Here is a 22,108-nt window from a genome sequence, read left to right on the forward strand (position 1 = left end):
CCCGCCTGCCCGCCCGCCCCCGCTCACGTCCAGCTCCCGCTCATTGCTGCAGAGGACGCGGGCCTTCTGAACCTTCCAGAACCGATTCAGTGGGATTCCTGGGCCTAGTCAGGCGTTCTTGTGCGGGAGTCAGTGCCCTGGAGGGCAGATGGGTGGAGCCCTGGGCGCCTGAGGGCCTGGCCTGCAGCAGCCCTGTGACTGGCCTCTGGCTGCCTGTGTCCCTATAAGGGAAACTATGCAGTGCCCCATTGGCGGGCCTGCGGCTCCCTCCTGCCAGCAGCGCTGCTTCCTGCTGCTGCCTCCCACCTGCCTGAGACCCCGCAGAGCCCCCCTCAGCCTGTCTGCTGCAGAGGCGTGAGGCAGGGCATCTTCTCCGTCCCACCCCTTCAGAGTGGGCTGCCGTGGGGGTGCAGACCGGTGTGGGGATGGGAGCAGCTGCGTCCCCGCAGGAGCTGGGGAGCTCCTCGGGGAGTCGGGGTGGCAGGGGGCAGGGGGGCGTCCGTGATGCTGGGTGCTGGCATGGGAGAGGCCCGAGTTGAGCTGGACAGGAGTGCCCGTCTGGGGCTGTGTGGCACGGCGAGGAGGAAGAGCCCGGGCGCCAGGACAGGCAGAGGCAGGCACTGGGGCCCAGCCGTAGCCCACACCTGGTTTCTAGGCCACTTCCGCAGTAGACAAGCGGCTGCAGGGAAGCGCTGAGCACTCTCAAAGACCTGACAGCTTCTGGCATCTCCAGAACCTGTGGGAGCTGAGCACGCCAGCAGCACATGATCAAGCCTGCGACTGAGGCGGGTGGCGTGGCATTTGTCCCAGTGTGTGGCCTGTGGCAGGTTGGGTGGGCACTGACATGGGAACTGCTTCTGGCCATGTGTGTGAAACCAAGCAGGAGGCTGTGAGGTGGCTGCGTGCGTTTCTGAGAGCTGGTACCCGGCAAACTGAGGCCCTGGAGGAGACCTTGGAGTTCTTCCTGGGCCCGGTCTGACTGTGTGAGGAAGACTGTGGTATGAGGAAGGCTGTAGTCTGTGAAGCAGGCTGGTGTGTGTGAGGAAGACTGTGATGTGTGTGTGTGTGTGTGTGTGTGTGTGTGTGTGTGTAAGATATGAGGAAGACTAGTGTGTATGAGGGAGGCTGTAGTGAGTGTAAGGGAGACTGTATGTGGTGTATGAGGAATGTTGTAGTGTGTGAGGAAGACTGTAGTGTGAGGTGCAGGTGACTCACATGTCTGTCTCCAGAACCATGCGAACACACCAAGAGCATAGGAAGAAGTGATGCGTCGGCCCCTTTCCTGGAATCTGATGCAGGAACACCATTTCCTGTGGTGATGCAGTATCTGGATCTTGTCAGGGCCGTTCCTGTGGCCCTGCTCGGCCTCCTCCTGTTTACTCATCAGGGTTTCCAGGATTGTCCTGGTGCCGACACAGGGCTGGACGTCAGGTTCCAGAGTTCTTGGCTCACCAAAGCTCTGTCTCCTTGGCGCAGTCCCTCGTTTCTTCCCTGGACTGGCTCACGCACTTCCACTGGGAAATGCTGGTTTAATGCTCGTCGGGACAATTTCTGGCAGCAGTGTCTGTCACTTCCTGCTCTCATGGATAAGCCTTGTGCATGAAAGTGTTGCAGGCACAAGGTGGGACACATTAGTGAGCCAGACTGCGCCATCACAGGCTCTCAGCAAGGAGCCATCATTGTTTGCTGTGAGGGTCGGAAGAAGGACCAGGTGACTCCTGGCACCAGAGCCTGGTGACACTGCTTGGCTCATCTTCAGCTGCCTGCACTGGCTGCTCTCCGCTGGTGCCGACGGGCGAGAGAGGCGGGTACCTAGCCCGTGGCGATCACGGAGCTCCCTGCAGGGCACTGGGCCTGGTCACCTCGGGCGGCTGTCCCAGCAGGGAAAGCGGGGAGCATGTGGCCCCAGCACCTGCTTCCAGTCCATGTAGGCATCTCAGACGCTGCTGAGCTGGGTGCAGCGTTTCCGAACCCGGCCTTTCGGGCCCCCTCCCCTCTGGCACTGAGGCTGGATCCTACTCGACACTGCAGGTGACCAGCCTTGCAAGGGCCCGGACCCATCTGCGGTGCTGTGGCTTCGCAGGTGAATCCTGTGTGGGGTCGAGGCCTGGAGCGAAGCTTGGCCTCAGTCCGAGACAAGCGGGAAACGGTGTGGTCGGTTCTTGCAGGGCCAGCCTCACTGTGGCACGGTGGGGGTGGGGCGGCATGCTGACGCTGGGTCTCCTGTCCTCCCATTGCTTTGCAGTCATGGAGGAGCTGATTGTGGAGCTGCGTCTCTTTCTGGAGCTCCTGGACCACGAGTATCTGACGTCGACGGTCAGAGAGAAGAAGGCCGTGGTCACCGAGATCCTGCTGCGGGTGCAGTCAGCCAGAGGTGCGCCTGCCCGGGGCCCCGCCTGCTGGGCCTTCCTTTTGAATTTGCTTTTCTAGGGCCGCCTTCAGGGCCAGGTGGCTCCCTGCCCCCACCTCACAACCCTCCTGCCTCGTCCCTGGCACCCCTGCCCCCAGCCCAGCTCTCCACTCCCGCTCTCGGGCTCTCCTGTACCAGACCACAGCATCTCTCGGCCTTGAGCCTTGGAGCCTTTGGGGTGCAGTGGGCAGTGGGGGTGCCCGCGGGCACAGCGAGTGGACTTTCCTCGGGGCAGCACGGCTCTGCCCTGGGGTTTTTCCGTCCAGCTCCCAACTCTCATCGCCAGAAAGCTGGACACGGCCAATCCTGGGGCCCGGCGAGGGGACACCGTGCTGACCCTGCGCTGTTCCTGTCCCTCACGGCCCATGGTCCCCCTGACAGGTTTGGATGTCAAAGATCCCCCGCAGAAACAGGAGCCCCCGGGCCCCCTGCCGGCCCCGCCGCAGATGCCGCTGCCCGAGATCCCTCAGCCCTGGCTGGTGAGTGGGCCCTGGGCGGGAGGCCCCGTGGGCTGGGGCGGGGGACTTGCTTCGCTGCGTGTTTTCGGGGCTGCAGGCACTGCCCCGTGGAGTCCTGTTTGTTTTGCTTTTTTATTTATTTTTGGGTCACACCAGCGATGCTCAGGGCTGACTCCTGCTGTGTGCTCAGGGGGCGTGCTCTGGGCTCGGGCCCAGCAAACGCCCTCCCTGGGGACTGTTGCTCCTGCCCGCCTCATGGGCTTCTGATGTGACCTCTCTCTGGAGGTGGCGGCTCCTGAGAATAGGGCCTGCACCTGAGAGAGGGGAGCGGGCCAGGGCGTGTGGCAGCTGACCCCCGGCCTCGCCTTTTTGCTCATGTGGAGACCATCGCTGCCAATGATCAGGGCTTGCTCCTGGCTCTGTGCTCAAGAATCGGCCCTGGCGGGGCTCGGGGACCCTGTGGGGTGCGGGCGGACGCCTCCCGCCGTGCTGTCTCCCCGGGTCTTGCTGAGCAGGGATGGTAGATGCGCACTGCCCCCTCCTCCTGCCAAAGGCCCTCTTTCCCTAGGAGGAGAATCCACGCGTGCGCAGGAGTCTCGGCCGGCGGCCTCTCTGGGGTTGCGTTGCCATTGTCCTTCTCCCAGGAGGTTCGCCTGTGCGGTTTCTCACCTGCCTGTCAGCGCCTCTGTCTTCAGTTGGCATTAAGTGGCTTACTTGGGGAAACGAGAGTTTATTCAACTGGGGGCCAGTTCATCTTCGTAGCCGCTGGTGGGAATTGGGGAGTTTGCTGAGCCGGGAGCCGCGGGGTGCCGTGTCCTGCCCGCGGGGCCGGGGGCGCGCCGAGGCCCCAGGCACACTAGACCGCGGGCTGCAAGCCGCTTCTCCCCCCACACTAGTGATTTTCCCTCGTAACACCCTGGTGGCGCCCCACGGGTGCTCGGAGAACCTTCAGCCCCCGTGCCCGCGCGTCACCCAGCACAGGCCTGTAGTGCCATGACCGTGGGGCCTCCCTCCAGGCCAGGCTGTTGGGGCAGGCCACATAGTCGGTCCAGTAGATCTTTCGTTCTGCATCTGGGCCAGGCTGATGGGGCGGGTCGGCCACTCGGTTGGCGGGGCTGTGCGCAGGGGCGCCCCCAGGCAACCCCCTCTGCAGGGGGCCGTCCCAGGTGGGGACCCTGTCTCAGTAGACGGCGTGAACCCCTGGGTTAGGCCTGTGACCCCTTCAGCACCCAGTGAAGCCAGGAGGGTCAGGGATGTGGGGATGTTTGCTGGGGCGGCAGGACCAGGAGCTGAGGGTAGGTCCACACCCTCCTCATGGAGCAGCAGGGCCTGAGAGCTCGCACCCTCCACCTTCACCCTCCCAGCCTCACTCTGCAAGCCCCACCCTCTCCCTCTCAGCCTCACCCTCTCACCTCCAGCCTTTCACCCTGAGCCTCTCCCCCCTCACCTCTCCTTCTCATCCTCATTCTCGCCTTCTCACCCTTGCACCCTCTTACCCTCCCTCTCTCACCCTGTTATCCTCCCCCTCCCCCCGCCCCCGCCCCACTCTCTCCCTGGATCCCCTTTTGAGGGCTGCTGCCACCCCCTGGGCCCCCGGCGCATGCTGTCACTGGGGTGTGGGCCTACAGCGTGGTCCGTGGGCTCTGGAGGCATGGGTGGGTTGGGGGTGCCGTGTGCAGGCACCTCTGTGACCTCTGACCTTCTGGCCCCCTCCCTGCTGCCCTGAGCAGGCCTCATGGGGCTCCAGTGCTGGAAATTTCTGGAAGGTGCTTGTTTGTGTTCTCTCCGGACCACGCGCTGGTCAGTGGCGCTTGAGTGTGGCCAGCTGAGGCCACGGGGGTCCCTCGGCCTGGCCGGGCTCGTCTGTGAGGGCCTCCCTCGGCTGCATGCGCTGCGCCTGGCCGTCAAGCGGCACCTAGGCTGGGCCCCGAGCACGGCTCTCCCCTCCTCCGGGCTAAGGGGGCTTCTCCGCCCTCTGGGACTGAGGGACCGACCGGCCTGGCTCCCCGGAGCGCCCACGGTCAGCCTGAGTCACGGTCATGGCATTTTCTGGAATGTTTTGATAAGCCGCAGCTGGGCCACGTGCACTGGAGAGCCTTGACTGCATGTGAGGGAGGCCCAGCACCCCCTGCCCCCACGCTCAGCTTCACCCTTCGGGCCCCCGCCCCGCCCTGTGCCCTCTGCCCTGCCCCTTTCTCCAGCCCAGATCTGCCTCACCCTTCCAGAGGCTGCCGGGCCAGGCCGTGGATGGGGGATGCACCCTGAGCCACGGGGGCACTGTCCTGTGCTCCAGCCTCAGGCGAGTCCTGGTCCTCCCTCCTGTCTCTCCTCCGTCTCTCTCTGAGTGTGTCTCTGTGTCTCAGTCACTCTGTCTATCTGTGCATCTCTCTCTGTTTCTGTCTCCTTCCGTCTTTGTGTCCGTCCCTCTGTCTTGCTCGTTTGCTCTTGCTGTCTGCTTCCCGGGAGCTCCTGGCTGTCCCGGATGAAGGCTGGCCCAGCCCAGGGTTCTCTCTGCCACGTACCGAGCAGGAGTTGGCTGACACCCGGCTTCTCTTTGCCGAGTCCACATAGAGCCGGGCAGACGCCTGCTTGGTTCGCTCACTGGCCAGTGCACAACCCTCCGTAGAACTGGGCCCTGTGCCAAGACCACCTCCACCGCATCACGAACCAGAAGTCTGCCATGTAGACTGTGGAGAGGCTGGGCCTCAGTCTCCCTCTGCTTTCACGAGGCCTGATGCAGCTGTGAAGAGTGTCTGAGCCGGCTCGCTGCTGACCAAGGTGTAGGAACAGCAGTGTGAGCGCTGGCTCTGGGCAGCCCCTCTGCCCTTGTGCGTTTCACCCCCGGCACCACTTGCCTCCTGGCGGGTTTCTCTGCGGGGGGGTTCTGGGGTGTAGACTCGTGCTCTGTAGCCGCACGGGGTCTCGCTGCAGGGCACTGGGAGGGCTCATCGCCGGCCTTGATGGCAGCTGGGGCTGCTGGCACCAACCCCAGGCAGGGCAGATGGTGCAGCTGGACCCGGAGAAGTGTGAGGCCGGCAGTGTTTCTCAGGCGCCTCAGGCAGCACCTGTCGGTGTAGACGGTCAGGGGCCACAGGAAAGTTGGGCTCCTTCGGAATCGCGGAGCTGGACCCATCCAGGGTGGATCAGGGCCACGAGGTCTAGGACAGCCTTGGGCAGCCACTGAGCCCGGGACGCGCGTGCACCGTGTGTGTGTGTGTGTGTGTGTGTGTGTGTGTGTGTGTGTGTGTGTGTGTTGGGGTGGAGGTTCGGGGGCAGAGAGCCAGCCAGGGCGAGGTCGGTGGTCCTGGCTCTGCTTCTCTGAGGGAGTGCCTGGGGGTGCTGCGGGCCCCATCCCTGAGGCCGTGCTGACACCCCGTGCTTTCTTGGCGTGTCCAGACGCTCCCCCGCTGTGGCTCATGTTCGCGCTGCACCCCATCCTCAGGAAGGATGAACCGGCCCGAGGCAGCGCCCTGTGCCCCTGGAAATGACAGATGGGCCAGGAACGAGATGGGGGGCAGGGGCTCGTGGACCTGGCGCGGTGCTGCTGCCTCCTGCCCAGGCTGAGGGGCTTCAGTCCCGGCGCCTCGATGGGCCCTGTGGGGACCCTGTGCCCGCCAATGGGTCCCGCCTGCGGGGTCACAGCAGGGCTCCGTCCAGGCCGCGGTCGTCAGGGTGGCGGGCACACCCCATGGAGCTGGTTGGAGGATGGGGCACCTGGCCTGGCCCTGCCAGGGACGGGAGTACAACCCACTTCCTGGGGACCCCATTTCCTGCCGAGGTAGCACTCCTGGGCCCTCATGTGCCCCTCTGCTCTCCTGCAGCCCCCCGACTCCGGGCCCCCCCCGCTGCCCACGTGCTCGCTGCCCGAGGGCTACTATGAGGAGGCCGTGCCGCTGAGCCCCGGGAAAGCCCCAGAGTACATCACGTCAAGTGAGTGCCCGGCGAGGGTTTTGGGGTGGGGGCTGCCTTGCGGGGCCCCAGGTGAGGGGCGCTCCCCGCCGGAACTGCATGCGGGGGCACTGCGGGGCCATCAGTAGCCCCACGAGGGGCCTTTTCTTCCCCTCACAGGCCGTTCAGGGCCCAGCTGGGGTTTCTAACAGGCTCACACGGGGCTGACGCCCCCACAAACCTGTCCCCGGGGGTGCATGTATGACACGGTCCACAGCCTGGGCCTTTGCCATGCAGACAGCAGTGGGCCCCTGGGCCTGGCCTGCTCCGGCTCCATCTGCCCCTGATGCAGCGTGCTGCTGGGGACTCTGGCACATTTTCTGAGACACAGAATCCTGTCGGAAGGCGGTCCCCAAGCTTTCTCCCTCACGCCACCCGGTTTCTCAGCTTCCGGAACCTTCTGCCCCACACAAGCCAACTTGACCCAGGCGCGTAAGCCTGAGGGGGGCAGGAGAGCAGATAGGTTTGGGGGTTGTGCCCCACCTTTTCCTTTCTTCTTAATGGAAAAGCTTTCTAGAACCTTCAGCGTTTCCTGTTTAGAAGCTAATCTTTGGCAGCCTGGAGCTGGGCACTGTTTGGGTGATGCGTTTCCTGGTGCCCCGGGGATGGGCCGGAGCCCCACCTTGTCCTGGCGACATGGAAGGAGCTCGGCCCGTTGTCAGGCACTCAGAGCCGACTGTTGCCAGGGCACCAGGACGCCATGTCCTGTCGGACCCCCAGGATCCCCACCCTGGGCCTCAGAAGCGAGGTCCCTGGCTGAGCTTCCTGCGAGGTGCCCTGCTTCTCCTGGGGGGTGCAGAATTCTCCAGAAGGCCGGGTTGCTGTCCGGGGGTGGAGGGGTGGGAGAGACGGATGGCAGCTGGCACGCAGCCCCGCCTGCAGCCCAGTCCTGTGGACTGCCCTGGCCGCCGCTCACTTGGAGTTGGCGCTTGTAGGCAGACCCTCCTTCCCTCTCCCTCCTGCCTCCCTCCCTCCTCCCTTCTTTCTTCTCTTCCCCTCCCCCCCTCCTCCTTCCTTCCCTCTCCCTTCCCCTCTCGTCCTCCCTCTCTCCTTCCTCCCTCCATCCTTTCTCCCCCCCACCCCCGCGCTCTCTTGCCTTCCTGCAGACTATGACTCAGATGCTATGAGCAGCTCTTACGAGTCCTATGATGAAGAGGAGGAAGACGGAAAGGGGAAGAAGACGCGGCACCAGTGGCCGTCGGAGGAGGCGTCCATGCACCTGGTAAAGGATGCCAAGATCTGTGCCTTCCTGCTGCGGAAGAAGCGCTTCGGGCAGTGGACCAAACTGCTGTGCGTCATCAGGGACACCAAGCTGCTGGTAGGTGCAGGCCCCGAGAGCTGCCACAGGGCTCCCGGCACCCCCAGGGCAGTGGCGGCTGCTGTGCGGGAAGGTGGGAATGGGGAGGCCTCACCCTGCAGGGGCAGGAGGCCCCGGCCAGCCGCAGACGATTCCAGGGACACACGGGGACCGCAGCCCGCGCAGGAGCCTCCTCAGGGCTCCAGGGAGGACTGCGGGCTTGGAGAGGGGCAGGACTTCCCCTTCCTCCTCCTCCCTTCTTTCCTCCCCCTCCTCCCCTTTTGTCCTCTCCTTCCTCCCCGCCTCCCCCTCCCACGCCCCTCTCCAAGTATGCACTTTGGAATGTCTCGCCTTTGCCCCACCCACAGCTTGTTTTCTGAGGCATCTCCTCCCATTCCATAGCTCTGGATTGACCCTTTGGCTTCATTTGTGCTTGAGCTGTGTGTATTATTTCTGTGTGTGTGCACACGCGTGCGCGCACACACACACACACACACACACACACACAGAGTCTGATTTTCTCCCGGATTTAGATTATAAAATTGATGCCGGAGCAGTTTCTAGGAAGGTAGGAGGTAGACTGAGAATGGGGGCGTGTGCAGCTCCCCAGGCTCCTGCGGGCATCGGAGGAGGAGGAGGGATGCCAGGCGCCTTCCCCACCCTTCACGGCTCTGTGTGGGGGGTGGGCATGAACGGAAACCTGGGGGTGCACCCGCTTCAATCAAGCGTGGAGCACCGAGGTTGGCCACAGCCCCGAGCCCTGTGGACATGAGCAGGAATAACCCCGAGAGCCCTAGATGACCCACAGTGGCCTCTCCTCGGCCCCCTAGGCCAAGAGGCCCGAACATCATGGTGACACGGCACGGCCCTTCCTCTGGGCAACTTGGGGACCTGCTCCCCAGGCCTCGGGTCTGGGCTGCGCCAGCGCCCGTAAGTGGCCCCCAGTTCATGGGACTGCCGAGATCTGAGAGCTGGTGCCCAGCAGGGTGCGGCGGGCACAATTGTGTGTGAGGGGGACGTGTAGCTCCTGAAGGGTGCAGAGGCAGGCCCCCAGCAAGCCTTGGCGAAGCGTCCAGCTGTCTCCCTCATGCACTGGACATTGATCAGGTGGTCAGCGGTACTCGCAGGCCTGCAGGAGGCTCGGCTGGACACATTCTGCAGGCCCTAGCGGGCGGATTTCAGGCAGGCATGCGCCTAGTGGGCAGCACACATGTGTGTCTCCGGGGACCCACCTGCTGCCAAGCGCCGGCTGGCCTGGAGTGGGCCCCGGGGAGATGCGGGAGCCAGCACGGACCCCCAGCACGAGGAGGTGCAGCTGGGGGGCACAGGAGGCACAGGCGGTGCAGGAGGTTCAGAAGGCCAGTGACCGGTGACACAGGCTGGCGGGGGTGCACAGACAGTTTCCCCGCCTCGTCGCCCACCGGGGGCCCAACTGGCACCCCATCTTCCTCAGGCCATGGTTGGTCAGTGCTGCTGCTGTTCCCCGGTTCCTGTTTGATTTTCTGGGTTCCCTGCAGTGTTACAAGAGCTCCAAGGACCAGCAGCCGCAGATGGAGCTGCCGCTGCAGGGCTGCACCATCACGTACACGCCGAAGGACAGCAAGAAGAAGCAGCACGAGCTGAAGATCACACAGCCGGGCGCGGACCCGCTGGTGCTGGCTGTGCAGAGCCAGGAGCAGGCGGAACGGTGGCTGCGGGTAAGTGGCCGCCAGGGCACCGCTGGCACCTGCTTGCTTCCCTGTGAGCTCTGGGCGACTTCCGGACGTTTTGGTTCTTGCTTCTCTGTTGTGTCTGGGTGTGTCCGCACGAGGCCCCGGCTTCCTGTGGCCCCTGCACCCCGACGTGTGCCGAGGGATGGGCCCCAGAGGCCTCAGTGTGCCGTTGTCTCTTTCTGACCTTGGGGGCATCTGTTCGCGTCATTTCTCAAAGATCGAGGTTCCTCCCGACTGGATTGAAGTGTTTTCCTCCCTTTCCTGTGCCCAGGTTCTTCCTCCCTGCGTGCCCTCTTTCTGCTCTGGGGGGCGGGGGGCCGTTGCATTCCTCTCGCTGTCGCTGCCCAAACAACGCCTTTGTTCATATTCATTCACTTCTGGATGTTGAGCATAGGGTTTTTTTTCAATTCTGTGTTTTTTAGTTGCTGCTTTTTTAAGTTTTTTTGGCCACACCTGGTGGTGCTCGGGGCTGACTCCTGGCTCCGCGCTTGGGGATGGTGTGTGGTATCTGGGATCAAGCCCAAGCCGACTGTGTGAAGCCCGAGTCCTGAGGCCACTGCACTCCCTGTCCGACCGCTGGGGACCCCAGTTCTTGGGTTCCGTCTGGGGTGCGTCTCTCGGGAAGACCCGCTGGGCTTCTTAGTCAGGGCCTGATGCTGTTGCTTGTCCTGACACCCCTGCTCGCCAGGCGCCAGTGAGCCCGATTTTATTTCAGACCTCTCCACCACCCTGGGGAGAGAAGCCCCAGCTATACCCTGCCCTCTGCCCCCCTCATCCCTCCCGGATTCTACATACAAAGTCCCCCCCCCAACACACATGCGTGCACGCATACACACACAGAGCACTGTCTCTCGGGGGCCCCAGCGCAGGAAGCCCTAGAGGACCCCTCTTCTCTTCTCAGAAACCTGCCCTGCTGCCTGGCACTTGGGGGTGCCTCTTGGCGGCTCTGGGGCACCCCTGAACTCACAGGGCACGGCGGGTGTGAGCTCTGGGTTCCTGGGCTCTGTGCTGCCCTGACACTCGGGGGCATTAGACCAGGGCAGGAACGAGCTGTGCACGGGGGCTGTGCCCACCTGCCTCGGAGTGCGGCAGCTTCATCCACCCGACTGGGAACAATCCTGCCCTCCATCTGTCTCCTCAAAAGCAAAAGCAAACAACAAAGGCACACCTTTGGGGGCCAGGGGCGCTCCCACACCCTGAAGTGCTCCAAGGTCACTCCTGGCTCTGCACTCGGATCGCTCCTGGTGGTGCTCGGGGAACATATGAGATGCCGGGGATCGAACCGGGGTCAGCCGCATGCTTCGGCTGTGTTGTGCCAGCTGTTCTCCGTCTGGTTTCCCTGTGGGGCTGACCTGCTTCTCCTTCCGGTGTGTGGTGACTGAGGAACCTGCCGCTCCTCTGCCCCGTCCCCTGCGCTGCTGTCCTGGCTCCCTCACTTCCCGAAGCCCCCGCCGTGGGGCACTTGGCGGTGGTGGGTGACGTTGGCTTTGTGGCTGTGTTTGTCTTCTGGGCGACAGGTGGAGCGGGTGGCCGGGTCGCTTGGGCTGGGCTTCCTTCCTCGGCCTGGCATCTCTGCGCCGCCCCGTGTGCCTGAGACTGCTCTGTGCAGCCTCGGGCAGCGCTGACTCCTGTGGAGGAGGTCCTCAGGGCGCAGCTTCAGAGGGTGGCTGTATCCAGGCGTGGCCAGCTCAGCACCTTCCCAAAGGCCTAGTGGACCTGATGCCCAGAAGCTGCCCCCAGCTCAGCACCCCCAGGTAACCCAGTCCCGGTGGGGCTCTGCGCCTCCCCCGAAGTGCCAGGCTGTGTTCTCAGCTGGCACGTCCCCTGCGTCAGCGTGTGGCTGGTTCGGCCCCCTTGGCCCAACGCGCTGCCCGCCTCATGCGTTTCCCATTCTTTTTCCCGTCAGCGTGGCCGTCCTGGACACAGCTTTATGGTCTCAAAATCAGGCAGTGGTGGGGTTGGGGTTTCCACATTTACTCTGGCATTGTAATTCAGAATCGCATTTTCTGTGGCCGGGTCACAGCTGCTGAGGCCTTGTGCCCGCGTGGATGGCCCTGTGGGGGCCTCGTGGCCACAGTGCAGGAGGGACTCAGTGAGGGTCTGGGGTCCGCGGCTTGTCCATGCGGCCCAGCTCCACGTCAGGAAGGGGGAGGAGAGGGGGTGCCTGGGTCAGGAGGTGGTACGTGTGCCACAAGGGCCACGTGAGAGTGTGCTCCGCAGTGTGCGACAGACCTACGCTGCCCTGAAACAGGCTCCAACGACCAGGTCCCTGACCAGCTGACACATGCCTCAGGCGTGGCCAGCTCAGCACCTTCCCAAGGCCTTGCCCACTGGCGCCCTCCGCCTGCTGCTCCCCGTGGCGGCTGTGGTTCCTGCCGGAATAAACCACCTGCGTACGCTACCTGCACATATGCACATGTGTGTGTGTGTTCACGTGTTTCACGTATGCGGTCATATCTGCACATGGGCAATGTGTGTGTGCGCCAACTTGCTTTGCGTGTGCTTGTGTGTCTGCAAGTGTGCATGTGTGCGTGTGCGTGCATACGTCACCGCGTGTGTGCATTGGAGTGTGTGCTTTGTGTGGTGTGTACAGATGCTGACACCGAGCCCTGCAGGTCACCTAGAAGACGAGGGTCAGGGTCTGCCGAAAGAAGGCGGCAAGTTCTTGAAAGCCTGGGCAGAGACTGCGACCAGGGCTGAGTGAAAAGCAAACAAAAACCCCACAGGACACAGAGCGATTTGTTTTTTGAAGGTTTTGGCAGCTCTGACCTCGGGCCTGGTTCTCGTTAAATGCATATTGGCCAACTTCTCTGAGAAAGTGGGGCCAGAGACGGAGGACTCGGGTGGCCGGGCCGTCCCAGGTGGGTCACGGCTGGCACCATGGACAGGGACGTGTGCCTCCTCGGAGCGGGGGCTCACCTGGTTTGGGGAGTGGGAGGGCATGTGGTGTCCTGCTTGGAGGGCCTTGGGGGCCATCTGCTGGGGACCCGCAGAAGTTGGAGCTCACGTCCTCCTCTCACCTGGCTGCGGGCCTCGGGCTCGTCCTCCTTTGCTGCCCGGGGTGCATGGGTGGGTGAGAACTGAAGGGTCTCCCCTCACTCCAGGGACGCCTCTGCTGCCTGATGTTCTTCGTCTCAGTAGCGCACAGCACTGTGGGGCTCAGGGCTCCTCCTCTTCCTGCTCTGCGCCCTTCTGGGAAGACCCTTGGGACCACTGCCCACCCCACTTCCCCACTGCCCTCTATGGTTGAGTTCCAGTCCAGGAACTGGTGATGGTCTGTTAGTGCCTTTTGCTTTAGTTGTTTCTGCTCCACAGGCATGAAAGCAGTCTGTGTAACTGTCCTTCTGCCTACCTGTCACTCTTGGCTTCCCCCAGATGGCTCCATGTCTGCCCCTAAAGGCTCCTCCATCCTTTTCACAGCAGCATAATATTTCACGGGCCATGTGGCTCCCCGGCTTCCTCGATGTTCCCTGGTCCTTAGGGCAGGGTCTGTGTCTGTGCTCTGGCTGCTGAGGATGAGATTGCTGGAATGTGGGGTGCAGACCCCCTTTCCAGTGGGGGTCCATGACCTGTAGCTCAGTGCCCAGGAATAGATCGCGGCTCAGGGAATTTCCTCCTTATTCTCTAAGGGACCCTGCCCCACCCCGGCCATATACTCCCCAGTGCTGAGCCCCCTTGCCTGTCCCCCACAGGGCCCGGCTCCTTCCTCCCACCCCCTATCGTTCCAGACGTTTCACTCTCTGGCACTGCTGCTAGCTCTTCTATTAGGGGGTTGGGTAATCCAGGAGCACGACTGTCTCATCTGCCTCTTGAGGAACCTTGGCACTGCAGTGGTCTCCGCCAGCACCCTCTCCACCACACCCATCTCTCCCATCCCCAGCAGCAGGTCTGCTCTGAGGCCTCACCCAGGGCTAGTCCCTGGTGTTCTTCCCACTCCCTCTCGGGGTGTTTTCCCAGGTCGCCCAGCCTCCCTGGGCTCGGCTCCCTGTCCGGCCCCTCTGGAGTGGTAATGAACCATGTGCGGGCTGGCCCCTGCTCCTCCTGGGCCTCTGCTGAGGCAGGGCCAGGACCTTGGACTGAGGCGTGAGGCGGCGGTTCATTCTCTCAGGGAAGGCCCAGGGACCCCTGGAGTTGACTGACTGCCTGGAGCTCTCGACCTGTCCCCAGATGCATGGCTTCTCCAAGCTGGGCGCCCTGCCCTCGGCTCTCCACACTGTGACCTCTCTGGCCCTTAGCTGGTGCCTCTGCAGCCCCCAACAGCCTCTAGTTCTGTCAGCCTCAGCCAAGAATCCTGCTGTCCTGGGCTCTCCCTGCAGGCCTGCATGGCCATGTCCGCAGGGGTGCTCACTGCTTCTGGAGCCCTGTGCATGATTTCGGAGCGGAGACCAGCAGGAGTGGGCTCCTCACTGGGTTCCTCTGGGTTTCCGAACTGACATCAGTCAGGGTTTGCATGGGTGCGGTGAGTGAGGGAATGAGTACATGAACGTGTGAGGGAATGCCAAGGGACAGGAAAGCGAGTGAATGAGCGGTGCTGAGGGAGTGCATGAGTGGTAACGAACCTGTGATTGGATATTTGAAGCTGGCCTCTGGGGAGTGAGTGGGCACTGAGCCTCCCGCCTGCCCGTTCCCGTTGCTGTCTGTGCTGCGGCTCCGGGGGCGCTCAGCGCTGTGTGTCCTTCTGCAGGTGATCAAGGAGGTGTACAGTGGCTGTGGCGGGCCCGCGGACCCCGAGGGGCCTCCCCTGTGCAGCTCCCCGGTGCACAAGGTGGAACTGGAGAAGGTGAGGCATGTCGGGGCCAGAGTGTGTGCCCCCTGGGGCTGGGGCCCCTGGGGTATCCCGTGAGCTGGCCTCCATCGCTGTGTCCTGCCTGCCTGAGGATGGGACAGTGTGGGCAGGACACGGTAGAGCAGCAGGCATTGTACCCTGTGCCACCCAGCAGGTCCTCAGCCCCTCTGGCCCAGACACTCGGGGGGCAGAGCCCCACTCCAAACCCAAGTCTTCTGCCCGTCAGATCCAAGCACAGCTGCCTGGAGTCCAGCCCCGCTTACATCTGCCCGGGCCGTCGTTGCCTGGTGCTGCCAGCGGTAGGGGCGTGGTGGGCAGTGGGACCCTCGCTCCAGGGTCACGTGGCTGATTGCAGGCCGGGCTGCCAGCTCCAGTGACAGTGGCGGGGCCCCAGTGCCCCCTGGGATGGGGCTGCCCCTCTCGGGGTAGGTCGAGAGTGACGCGCCCCGGTCCCTGTGTCCCCACAGAAGCTGTCCTCCGAGAGGCCCAGTTCGGATGGGGAGGGTGCAGCAGAGAATGGACTAGCCCTGTGCAACGGGAAGGAGCAAGGTGAGACGCTGCGGCGGGCAGGGGAGCGCTGGCCTGCGATCTCAGCCCTCCAGCGCGGGGTGCTGGCTGGCGGGGGCCTGGGGCCCTGCCCTGCCCATGATCCGGTGCAAGGGGTTGTCTGAGCTTAGACCCCAGAGCCCCTACAGTGAAGCAACTGAGTCTCTGAATGACAGGGTGACCTTGACCCTAAATGCAGGGGAGACCTTGGCTGAGAAGGACGAGGCGACCTGGCTTCTAAGTGATGGGGCAACGTGGCTTCCCTGATCCTTCCTGGCCCGTGCCTTATCCCAAGCAGATGGGCCGACCTCGTGGAGGATGAGGAAGTGCCTGGTCCACCCCATATGGCACTGAGGTGTCCCTAGCCCCCATCTAGCCTCACTGGCTTCGAGGGACCCCGCCCCCCAGCGCACCAAAGGACGCAGAGATCCCCAGACATGGCTTCTCTCAGGTTCTGGGCTGGGGCGGGGCTGGGCTGAGGGTCCTGCTGCTCTTCACCCGGGAATCTGGGCCAGAAAATGTCCTAAATGTCCTCAGGAGATGCAGGTGATGGGAAGGGTCATGTTGAGGGCGAGGGGGAGACGTGCCGCCGTGGCGGGGCTTTTGCCCTGCACGTGACCCACCCCTCATGTCTCCGCACCACGTGGTCCCCCAGGCAGCCCCAGGAGTGACCCAGAGAACAGAGCCAGGAATAGCCCGAGCACAGCTGGCTGCCCCCCGCCCCGGGAAGGAGGAGGAGGAAAAACATTCCAGAGAGGAGGGAGCACCCCGGAAGGTCGGAGGGAGTCACCCACACCCTGGTTTGGCCCGCAGGGGAGCGCACTTTGAAACGTCCCACTGGTTCCCCTCGGCTTGATGGACTTTTCCCGAGCAGCCTGGCTGGGCCCCGGGGCTTTCTGGTCAGGCGCTAGGCACTGGCAGTGACAGGCAGGGCCGAGCTCGGGGCTGAGTCTGGCCTCAGCCTTGGTGGTGCCAGATCTGGCGGAACCATCTCCTCTCTGGGGTCCCAGCCTTCCCCCGGGGCTGCCCTTGCTTCCTGAGTCCCCAGACAGCCCCAGCCTTGGCACTTCGGGTCTGGCAGGAGGGCACGCCGCACGGTGACCTCTCGAGAGGCTTTGCCACGCTCCCTGCCTGCCTACCTCCCAGCATTCATCAGCCGAGCACCGCGAGGACTGGCGCTGCGTGGCCCCCCGCCCCTCTTACCGGCGCCGCCCGGTCCCAGGGTCCCTCTCGCCGGCGATGCCCGGGGCCCTCCTCAGAGGCACCGCCTGCTCAGCCAGCTGCAGTTCATTTGTGGAGCCACCATCCAGCCCGTTTTGTCCTAGAGCTGAGTGCGGCATCCGCGATGTTGAGGATGGGGCGGAAAACGCTGAGAGCCAGCTTGGCTCTTGTGCCTGTGCTCCCCCTGACCATCCTGTGCCTTGTCTCTGCACTGTGCCGCCTGTTGCCCCCCACCCCCTGCCCCCCGGGCTGCTCTGTGTCCTGAGCCCTGTGCTTCCGGCCCAGCCTCTGAGGGGCCTCTGGCCACTCCCGCTCTCATCTCAGTCCCTTTGACCACCAGTGTGTGAGCCGGGGTGTGCGTCTGTCTGTGCCGTTGCGCACGTGTCAGGTGTGTATATGCACGCACCGGTAGTCTGTGTGTGCTTATGTCCACGTGTATGTGAGTGGTATGAGCAGGTATTCACATACGTGTGCGCGTGTGCAGGGGCCTGTGTGCTCCCGCCATGCCCAGCACATTCCCTCGCTGCCCCTCCCAGGGCCCAGCCTAGCTCCGTGGGCAGACTCGGGAGAGAGCTGCTGGCTGCCTTAACGGCCACGTTTCTGCCCTGTCCCTGACGCCTGCCTGTTTGTCCTCATCATTTCTCGACAGTTAAGAGGAAGAAGAGCGCCAAATCCGAGACCAAGGGGACAGCGTCGAAGGTGGCCGGGAAGAAGATCACCAAGATCATGGGGCTGGGAAAGAAGAAGCCGTGGACAGACGAGCAGACGTCCTCCGCCGAGGAGGACGTGCCTACCTGCGGTAAGACTGGCATGGCATTGCTCCCAGCATGAGTCAGGGAAGCACGTGGCGGGGCCAGCAGCGCACAGGCCCTCACCTTCACGGTGACAGTCACACACTTGAAATCTTTCCCGTGAAGCCGTTTTTTTTTTTTTTTTTTTTTTTCTTTTTGGGTCACACCTGGCGATGTACAGGAGTTACTCCTGGCATTGCACTCAGGAGTCACTCCTGGCGTTGCTCAGGGGACCATATGGGATGCTGAGAATCGAACCCGGGTCGGCCGCATGCAAGGCAAACGCCTTACCAGCTATGCTATCTCTCCAGCCACGTTTCGTTTTTCTAAAACTCGAAGGCCCAGGCTGGAAGCGCAGGTGCCCAGGGAGGATGGGACGCACCTGTCCCCCTGCCACTTTGTTCTTTGTGGCATCAGTGGTGCTCAGGGCTGACTCCTGGCTTTGCACTCAGGGATCACTCCTGGCAGGGCGTGAGGGACCCTGTGGGTCCGGCCTCTTCAGGGTGAGCGCCCTCCCCACTCTGCTGTCATTTCCCTGTTTTGTTCTTGACCTTGAGTAGTGGCTATTGGAGGTAGCACTCGGGGTGTTCGTGAAGGACCCATGTGTTGTGACCAGAATGCCAGGGCCCACAGCAGCCTTTCAGCTGGACTAGGAACCTGAGATACCCCCAGTTCCCTCCGCCCCTCCCCCCACACACCCCAGGACGTTGACAGTGTGCCGTGTGTGGCTCTCAGGCCCCTGGACACATGATCTGGGGGTGCGTGTGCAGGACCAAGGTGCTTCCCATACCCCCTCTCGTGGGGCCTTCCCTGAGCAGATTCTAGCCCAGAGCTGCCCCCCGCTGGACAGGGTCCCCCCTCACACACCACTTGCCTGTCCGGCAGCCTTCTGCTGCCCATCCTGAAGGACACGGGCCTGAGACTCTGGCCACCATGGCGGCGCTGCCGGTGCTGAGAACAGAGCTCCCCGGTGCCTGCCCTCCCAGGGGACCCCGGACCCGCAGCCCTCAGTTTTTTCCTTAGAATTGCTGCAGAAATCATCGTAAACCTCGCAACTGAAGTTTCCAAACTGATAGTGTGCAACAAGTAAAGCTGGCTGGCAGGCGTGGAGCACAGAACCCAGAACCAGCTGGCAGGGCCCAGAATCAGCGGTGGGACCCAGAACCAAATGCAGGGCCCAGACCAGCTGGCAGGACCCAGAACCAAATGCAGGGCCCAGACCAGCTGGCAGGACCCAGAACCAAAGGCAGGACTCAGAACCAAAGGCAGGGCCCAGAACCAGCGTCAGGACTCACAACCACACGGCACCACTCTGGGCTGTGGGCAGAGGCTGGGGGGCACTGGCGCCACCTGGTGGTGGGCGAGAGCAGCGCGGCTCCTTCCCCTTGGCCCTCTTTCCTTCCTGAGTGACCTTCCCTGCATCTGCCCGAGCCCCACCCAGAAGATGGGAATTTTGAGGCTGAGCTGTCCCTGTTGGGTGACCCCGTCAGGCCCCCACCTACACACTTCCCCCCCTTGCTGGTCCCCAGGCGCTTGGCAGGGACAGAGGCAAGGGAGCGGGGATTCATACACCACCACAGGCCCCAGCACGTGCGGGTCCACCACTCCTGGCACCCGCGGGGCTGCTGTACGCTCCAGGCAGGTCAGAGAATCTGGCGCCAGGCCAGAGAGACAGCACGAACCGCTGAGCTTCTTGCCTGGCACGTGACTGGCCCAGGCTTGATCCCCAGCACCACACAGGGTCCTTCAGGCTGCGCTGGGAGTGAACCGAGTGCAGAGCCAGTAAGCCCCAGCCACCACTGGGAGCCCAGAGCCAAAGAGGAAGAGGAAGTGACAGGATGTCAGGATCTGCGGGTTCTCAGCGCAGGCCAGGTGTCACTGGGTGGGCAGGGGCTCGGTCTCGGGGAGCTGAGCAAAACGGGGCACCCTCTGCCGGCCACCTGGAGCCGCTTAGCACCAGTGCCCGCGCCCGCCCTCCCACCTGAGCACATTGCCGGACCCGCCGACCACACCCCTGCAAGCTGGTTGTGCCGAGGCCTGGGGTTGCCCATGCTTTGGCTCCTCTGCGGTTTGCCTGGTGGCACCAGCATTTGGCCAAGGAGGACAATCCCCATGTACGTTGTGGCCTGCAGGGAACAACCCTGGGCTGGGGGCGGCGTCACACCTGTGCCTGGGATGGCCAGCTGCACGGGGTCACGGCAGACACCCAGGCCCTCTTTGGGTGTCAGTGCTGCCCCTGTACCCAGCTCTGAGGCTGCACGCGCTATTCCCGAGAGCATCTCGGCACTGGCCAGAGGGAATGTTGGTCCAGACCAAACGGGTGACGCAAGGCCGCAGCGGGGCCCCGCCATGCCATGCCACACCTCCACTCTCCAGACCCAGGTATCCTTCCTGGAAGGGCCGCCGGCTCTGGGCCTAGGGGCTGTCGGGGAAGTGGCAGCCCTGCAGACAGGGCGCAGGGCGCAGGGGAAGCCCGCCTTTGTGGGCGCTTTGCTGTTGTGTGTGTTTCTGTCTGTGGAGCCCCTGGCCGTGGCTGCCAAGTTGTAAGACTTGAAATATGAAAGGAGCCGGAGCCGCTTCCCACAACACCCGTAAGCGTGCTGCTCCTGAGCACTGTGTGTGTGTGTGTGTACCTGACGACATACGATCTGAAAGAGAAGCCGTACAGGGGTGTGAGGCATGTGCCCCATGTGCTGTGAGTCTGATACATGTTCCATGTGCCACGTGAGGTGTTTTTGTGCCGTGTGAGCTGTGTTTGTGTGCCATGTGAGGCGTGTTCTATGTGCTGTGTCTGAGGCATGTTCCATGTGCCGTGGGAGGTGTGTTCCACATGTGTGTGAGTTGTGTTCTTTGTGCCTGTGTGAGAGGTTACTCCACATGCCACGTGTGTTCCACACACGTGTGTGGGCATGTGCCCTGGTTCCGCATTCTACATACTCCCTTCCCCGGAGCAGCTCTTGTATAAGCCCAGCACTGTTGGGGCGACCCCCACAAAGCCCCCCCGCCCCTGTGCCCCTCCAGGGCTCACATGGCCACCATCCCCACAGGCTACCTCAACGTGCTGACCAATAACCGCTGGCGGGAGCGCTGGTGTCGTGTCCGGGACAAGCAGCTGGTCCTGCACAAGGACCGCACCGACCTCAAGACCCACCTGGCGTCCATTCCACTGCGGGGCTGCGAGGTGATCCCGGGCCTGGACGCCAAACACCCCCTCACCTTCCGGCTGCTACGCAACGGCCAGGAGGTGGCGGTACTGGAGGTGAGTGAGGCGGGCTGGGCTAGGGACCTGCGGGTGTGGCTGTGCGAAAGAGGGGACCAGGACTGGTTTTGGACAAATGACTTTTCTGGGTGGGCACCTGAGGGCCGCCTTCCACGGAGCCTGGGGTTTCAGAGGTGCCCCTGAGAGCTGGACTGCGCCCAGGAGCTGGCTTTGCCGGTGCACTGGGCAGCCAGCCGCGGTTTCCCGTGCTGGCTCTGCCCTGGACTCTGGCTGGCCAGATCCTGTCTCTCGGAGTCTCGGCCATTAGCGTGCGGGAAGCTCCTTGGGGTCGCACTGGCAGCAGGGTACACACGTGGATCGTCAGCGAGGAAATTGCCCTCGATCTGACAGCATAGGTGTGCGTATGCACCCGTGTGCGTGCATGTGGACACGCATAGCCTTTGCCCCAGCAGAGTTCTGCTATGTATGGGAGCCATGTCGATTGCCAGGCATGGTGGCGTCACATGGTTCTTGGACCTCTGATTCCGAAAGACAGATTTGTGGGCCAAGGACAAGAGCCCGATGTCCCCTGTCCCCATGTCCCCCAAACAACAAGCAACCTTGGTGGGACTTTGGCTCATTCTCTGAGTGGGTTTTCGAAACTTCCACGGATGTGGGGGGTTCATTCCCAGGGAGTGCAGCAGAAGTACACTTCCAGGACGGCTGCAGGAAATGACTGTCCGTACACGTTCTTCAGCGCTAAGGTACTCAGCAAGATGCCCGGTAATCCCACAGCCAAGAGATTCCATCCTGGGGCTGGAGCAATAGCACAGTGGGTAGGGTGTTTGCCTTGCACACGGCCGACCTGGGTTCGATTCCCAGCATCCCATATGGTCCCCTGAGCACCACCAGGGTTGGTTCCTGAGTGCATGAACCAGGAGTAACCCCCTGTGCATTGCTGGGTGTGACCCAAAAAGCAAAAAAAAAACCCTAATAAAAAAAAAGAGATTCCATCCTGCTGCAGCTGCCCTCCGCTGCATCTGTAAAGAGTCTCTGTGAATTTGTGGGACTGCCTGTGATGTAGGACTACATTCTTTCTCTGGGTGTGGGGGAGGTTCTGTGGTGTGGGGTAGGGGTAGTGTTATCCCTAAGAGTGTGGAAAGTTCCATTGAACAGAGCAGTCTCACTGTGTGTGAAAGGATCCCGGTGGAGGAGAATATTCTTTCACGGAGTGTGTGGAAGGTTTTGTGGCGTGGGAGGACTCCCCGAGTGTGTAGGAGGTGGTGTGGTGTGGGACCACACTCTGAATGTGTGAAAGGCATGAGCGCAGGCCCGGAAGCTGGTGGAGAAGGGCCTTATACACAGTGACCTGGTATGTGTACGTGGCCCGTATGCAGTGTATGTTACTCCTCTTAGTGGTTTCTGCTGCCTGATTGGTTACACCCTGTGAGTTCATCCATTTGGGACAAAGGTTCTTTTCATATATGCAGACTTTAGCGTGGGATGATTGTGGGCCTAGTAATGTACATGCAAGATGAGTCATCTGCTCTCATGGGGACCGTTCATGTCACACATGCAAGTTCGGTGTGAAATATGATCCTCGAGGTCTGGGGCTGCATCCTTTTCTGCTCGCTTTCTCCTAAGCACGCGGTTGGCCCTCGCTCAGGGAGTGTGTGGATGGCCCTGTGGGGACTGAGTGGTGTGGGGTCTACCGCAGGGGGTGGGCGTGGCCGCCTCCCG

The 22,108-nt window shown here is 62.7% G+C and overlaps 2 protein-coding genes across 5 annotated transcripts in view; one reads left to right on the forward strand and one right to left on the reverse strand.

The window, feature by feature from the left end:
• Nucleotides 1–22,108, reverse strand: part of TBC1D14 (TBC1 domain family member 14) — a 298,797-nt gene that overhangs the window by 41,714 nt on the left and 234,975 nt on the right. The gene's annotated exons all lie outside the window — the stretch shown is intronic.
• The window catches only part of AFAP1 (actin filament associated protein 1), a 29,783-nt gene continuing 9,922 nt past the window's right edge, over nt 2,248–22,108 (forward strand). For both annotated transcript variants that reach the window (XM_056132915.1, XM_056132916.1), the window contains exons 1-9: nt 2,248–2,374; nt 2,792–2,889; nt 6,690–6,798; nt 7,923–8,134; nt 9,631–9,810; nt 14,510–14,605; nt 15,079–15,160; nt 17,028–17,177; nt 20,217–20,428. In XM_056132915.1, the coding sequence (XP_055988890.1) occupies nt 2,248–2,374; nt 2,792–2,889; nt 6,690–6,798; nt 7,923–8,134; nt 9,631–9,810; nt 14,510–14,605; nt 15,079–15,160; nt 17,028–17,177; nt 20,217–20,428 (1,266 nt within the window). The remainder of the gene's footprint in view (nt 2,375–2,791; nt 2,890–6,689; nt 6,799–7,922; nt 8,135–9,630; nt 9,811–14,509; nt 14,606–15,078; nt 15,161–17,027; nt 17,178–20,216; nt 20,429–22,108) is intronic.

The sequence above is a fragment of the Sorex fumeus genome, unplaced genomic scaffold (genome assembly GCF_029834395.1).
Source record: "Sorex fumeus unplaced genomic scaffold, SorFum_2.1 ptg000095l, whole genome shotgun sequence".
Taxonomy (NCBI): Eukaryota; Metazoa; Chordata; class Mammalia; order Eulipotyphla; family Soricidae; genus Sorex; species Sorex fumeus.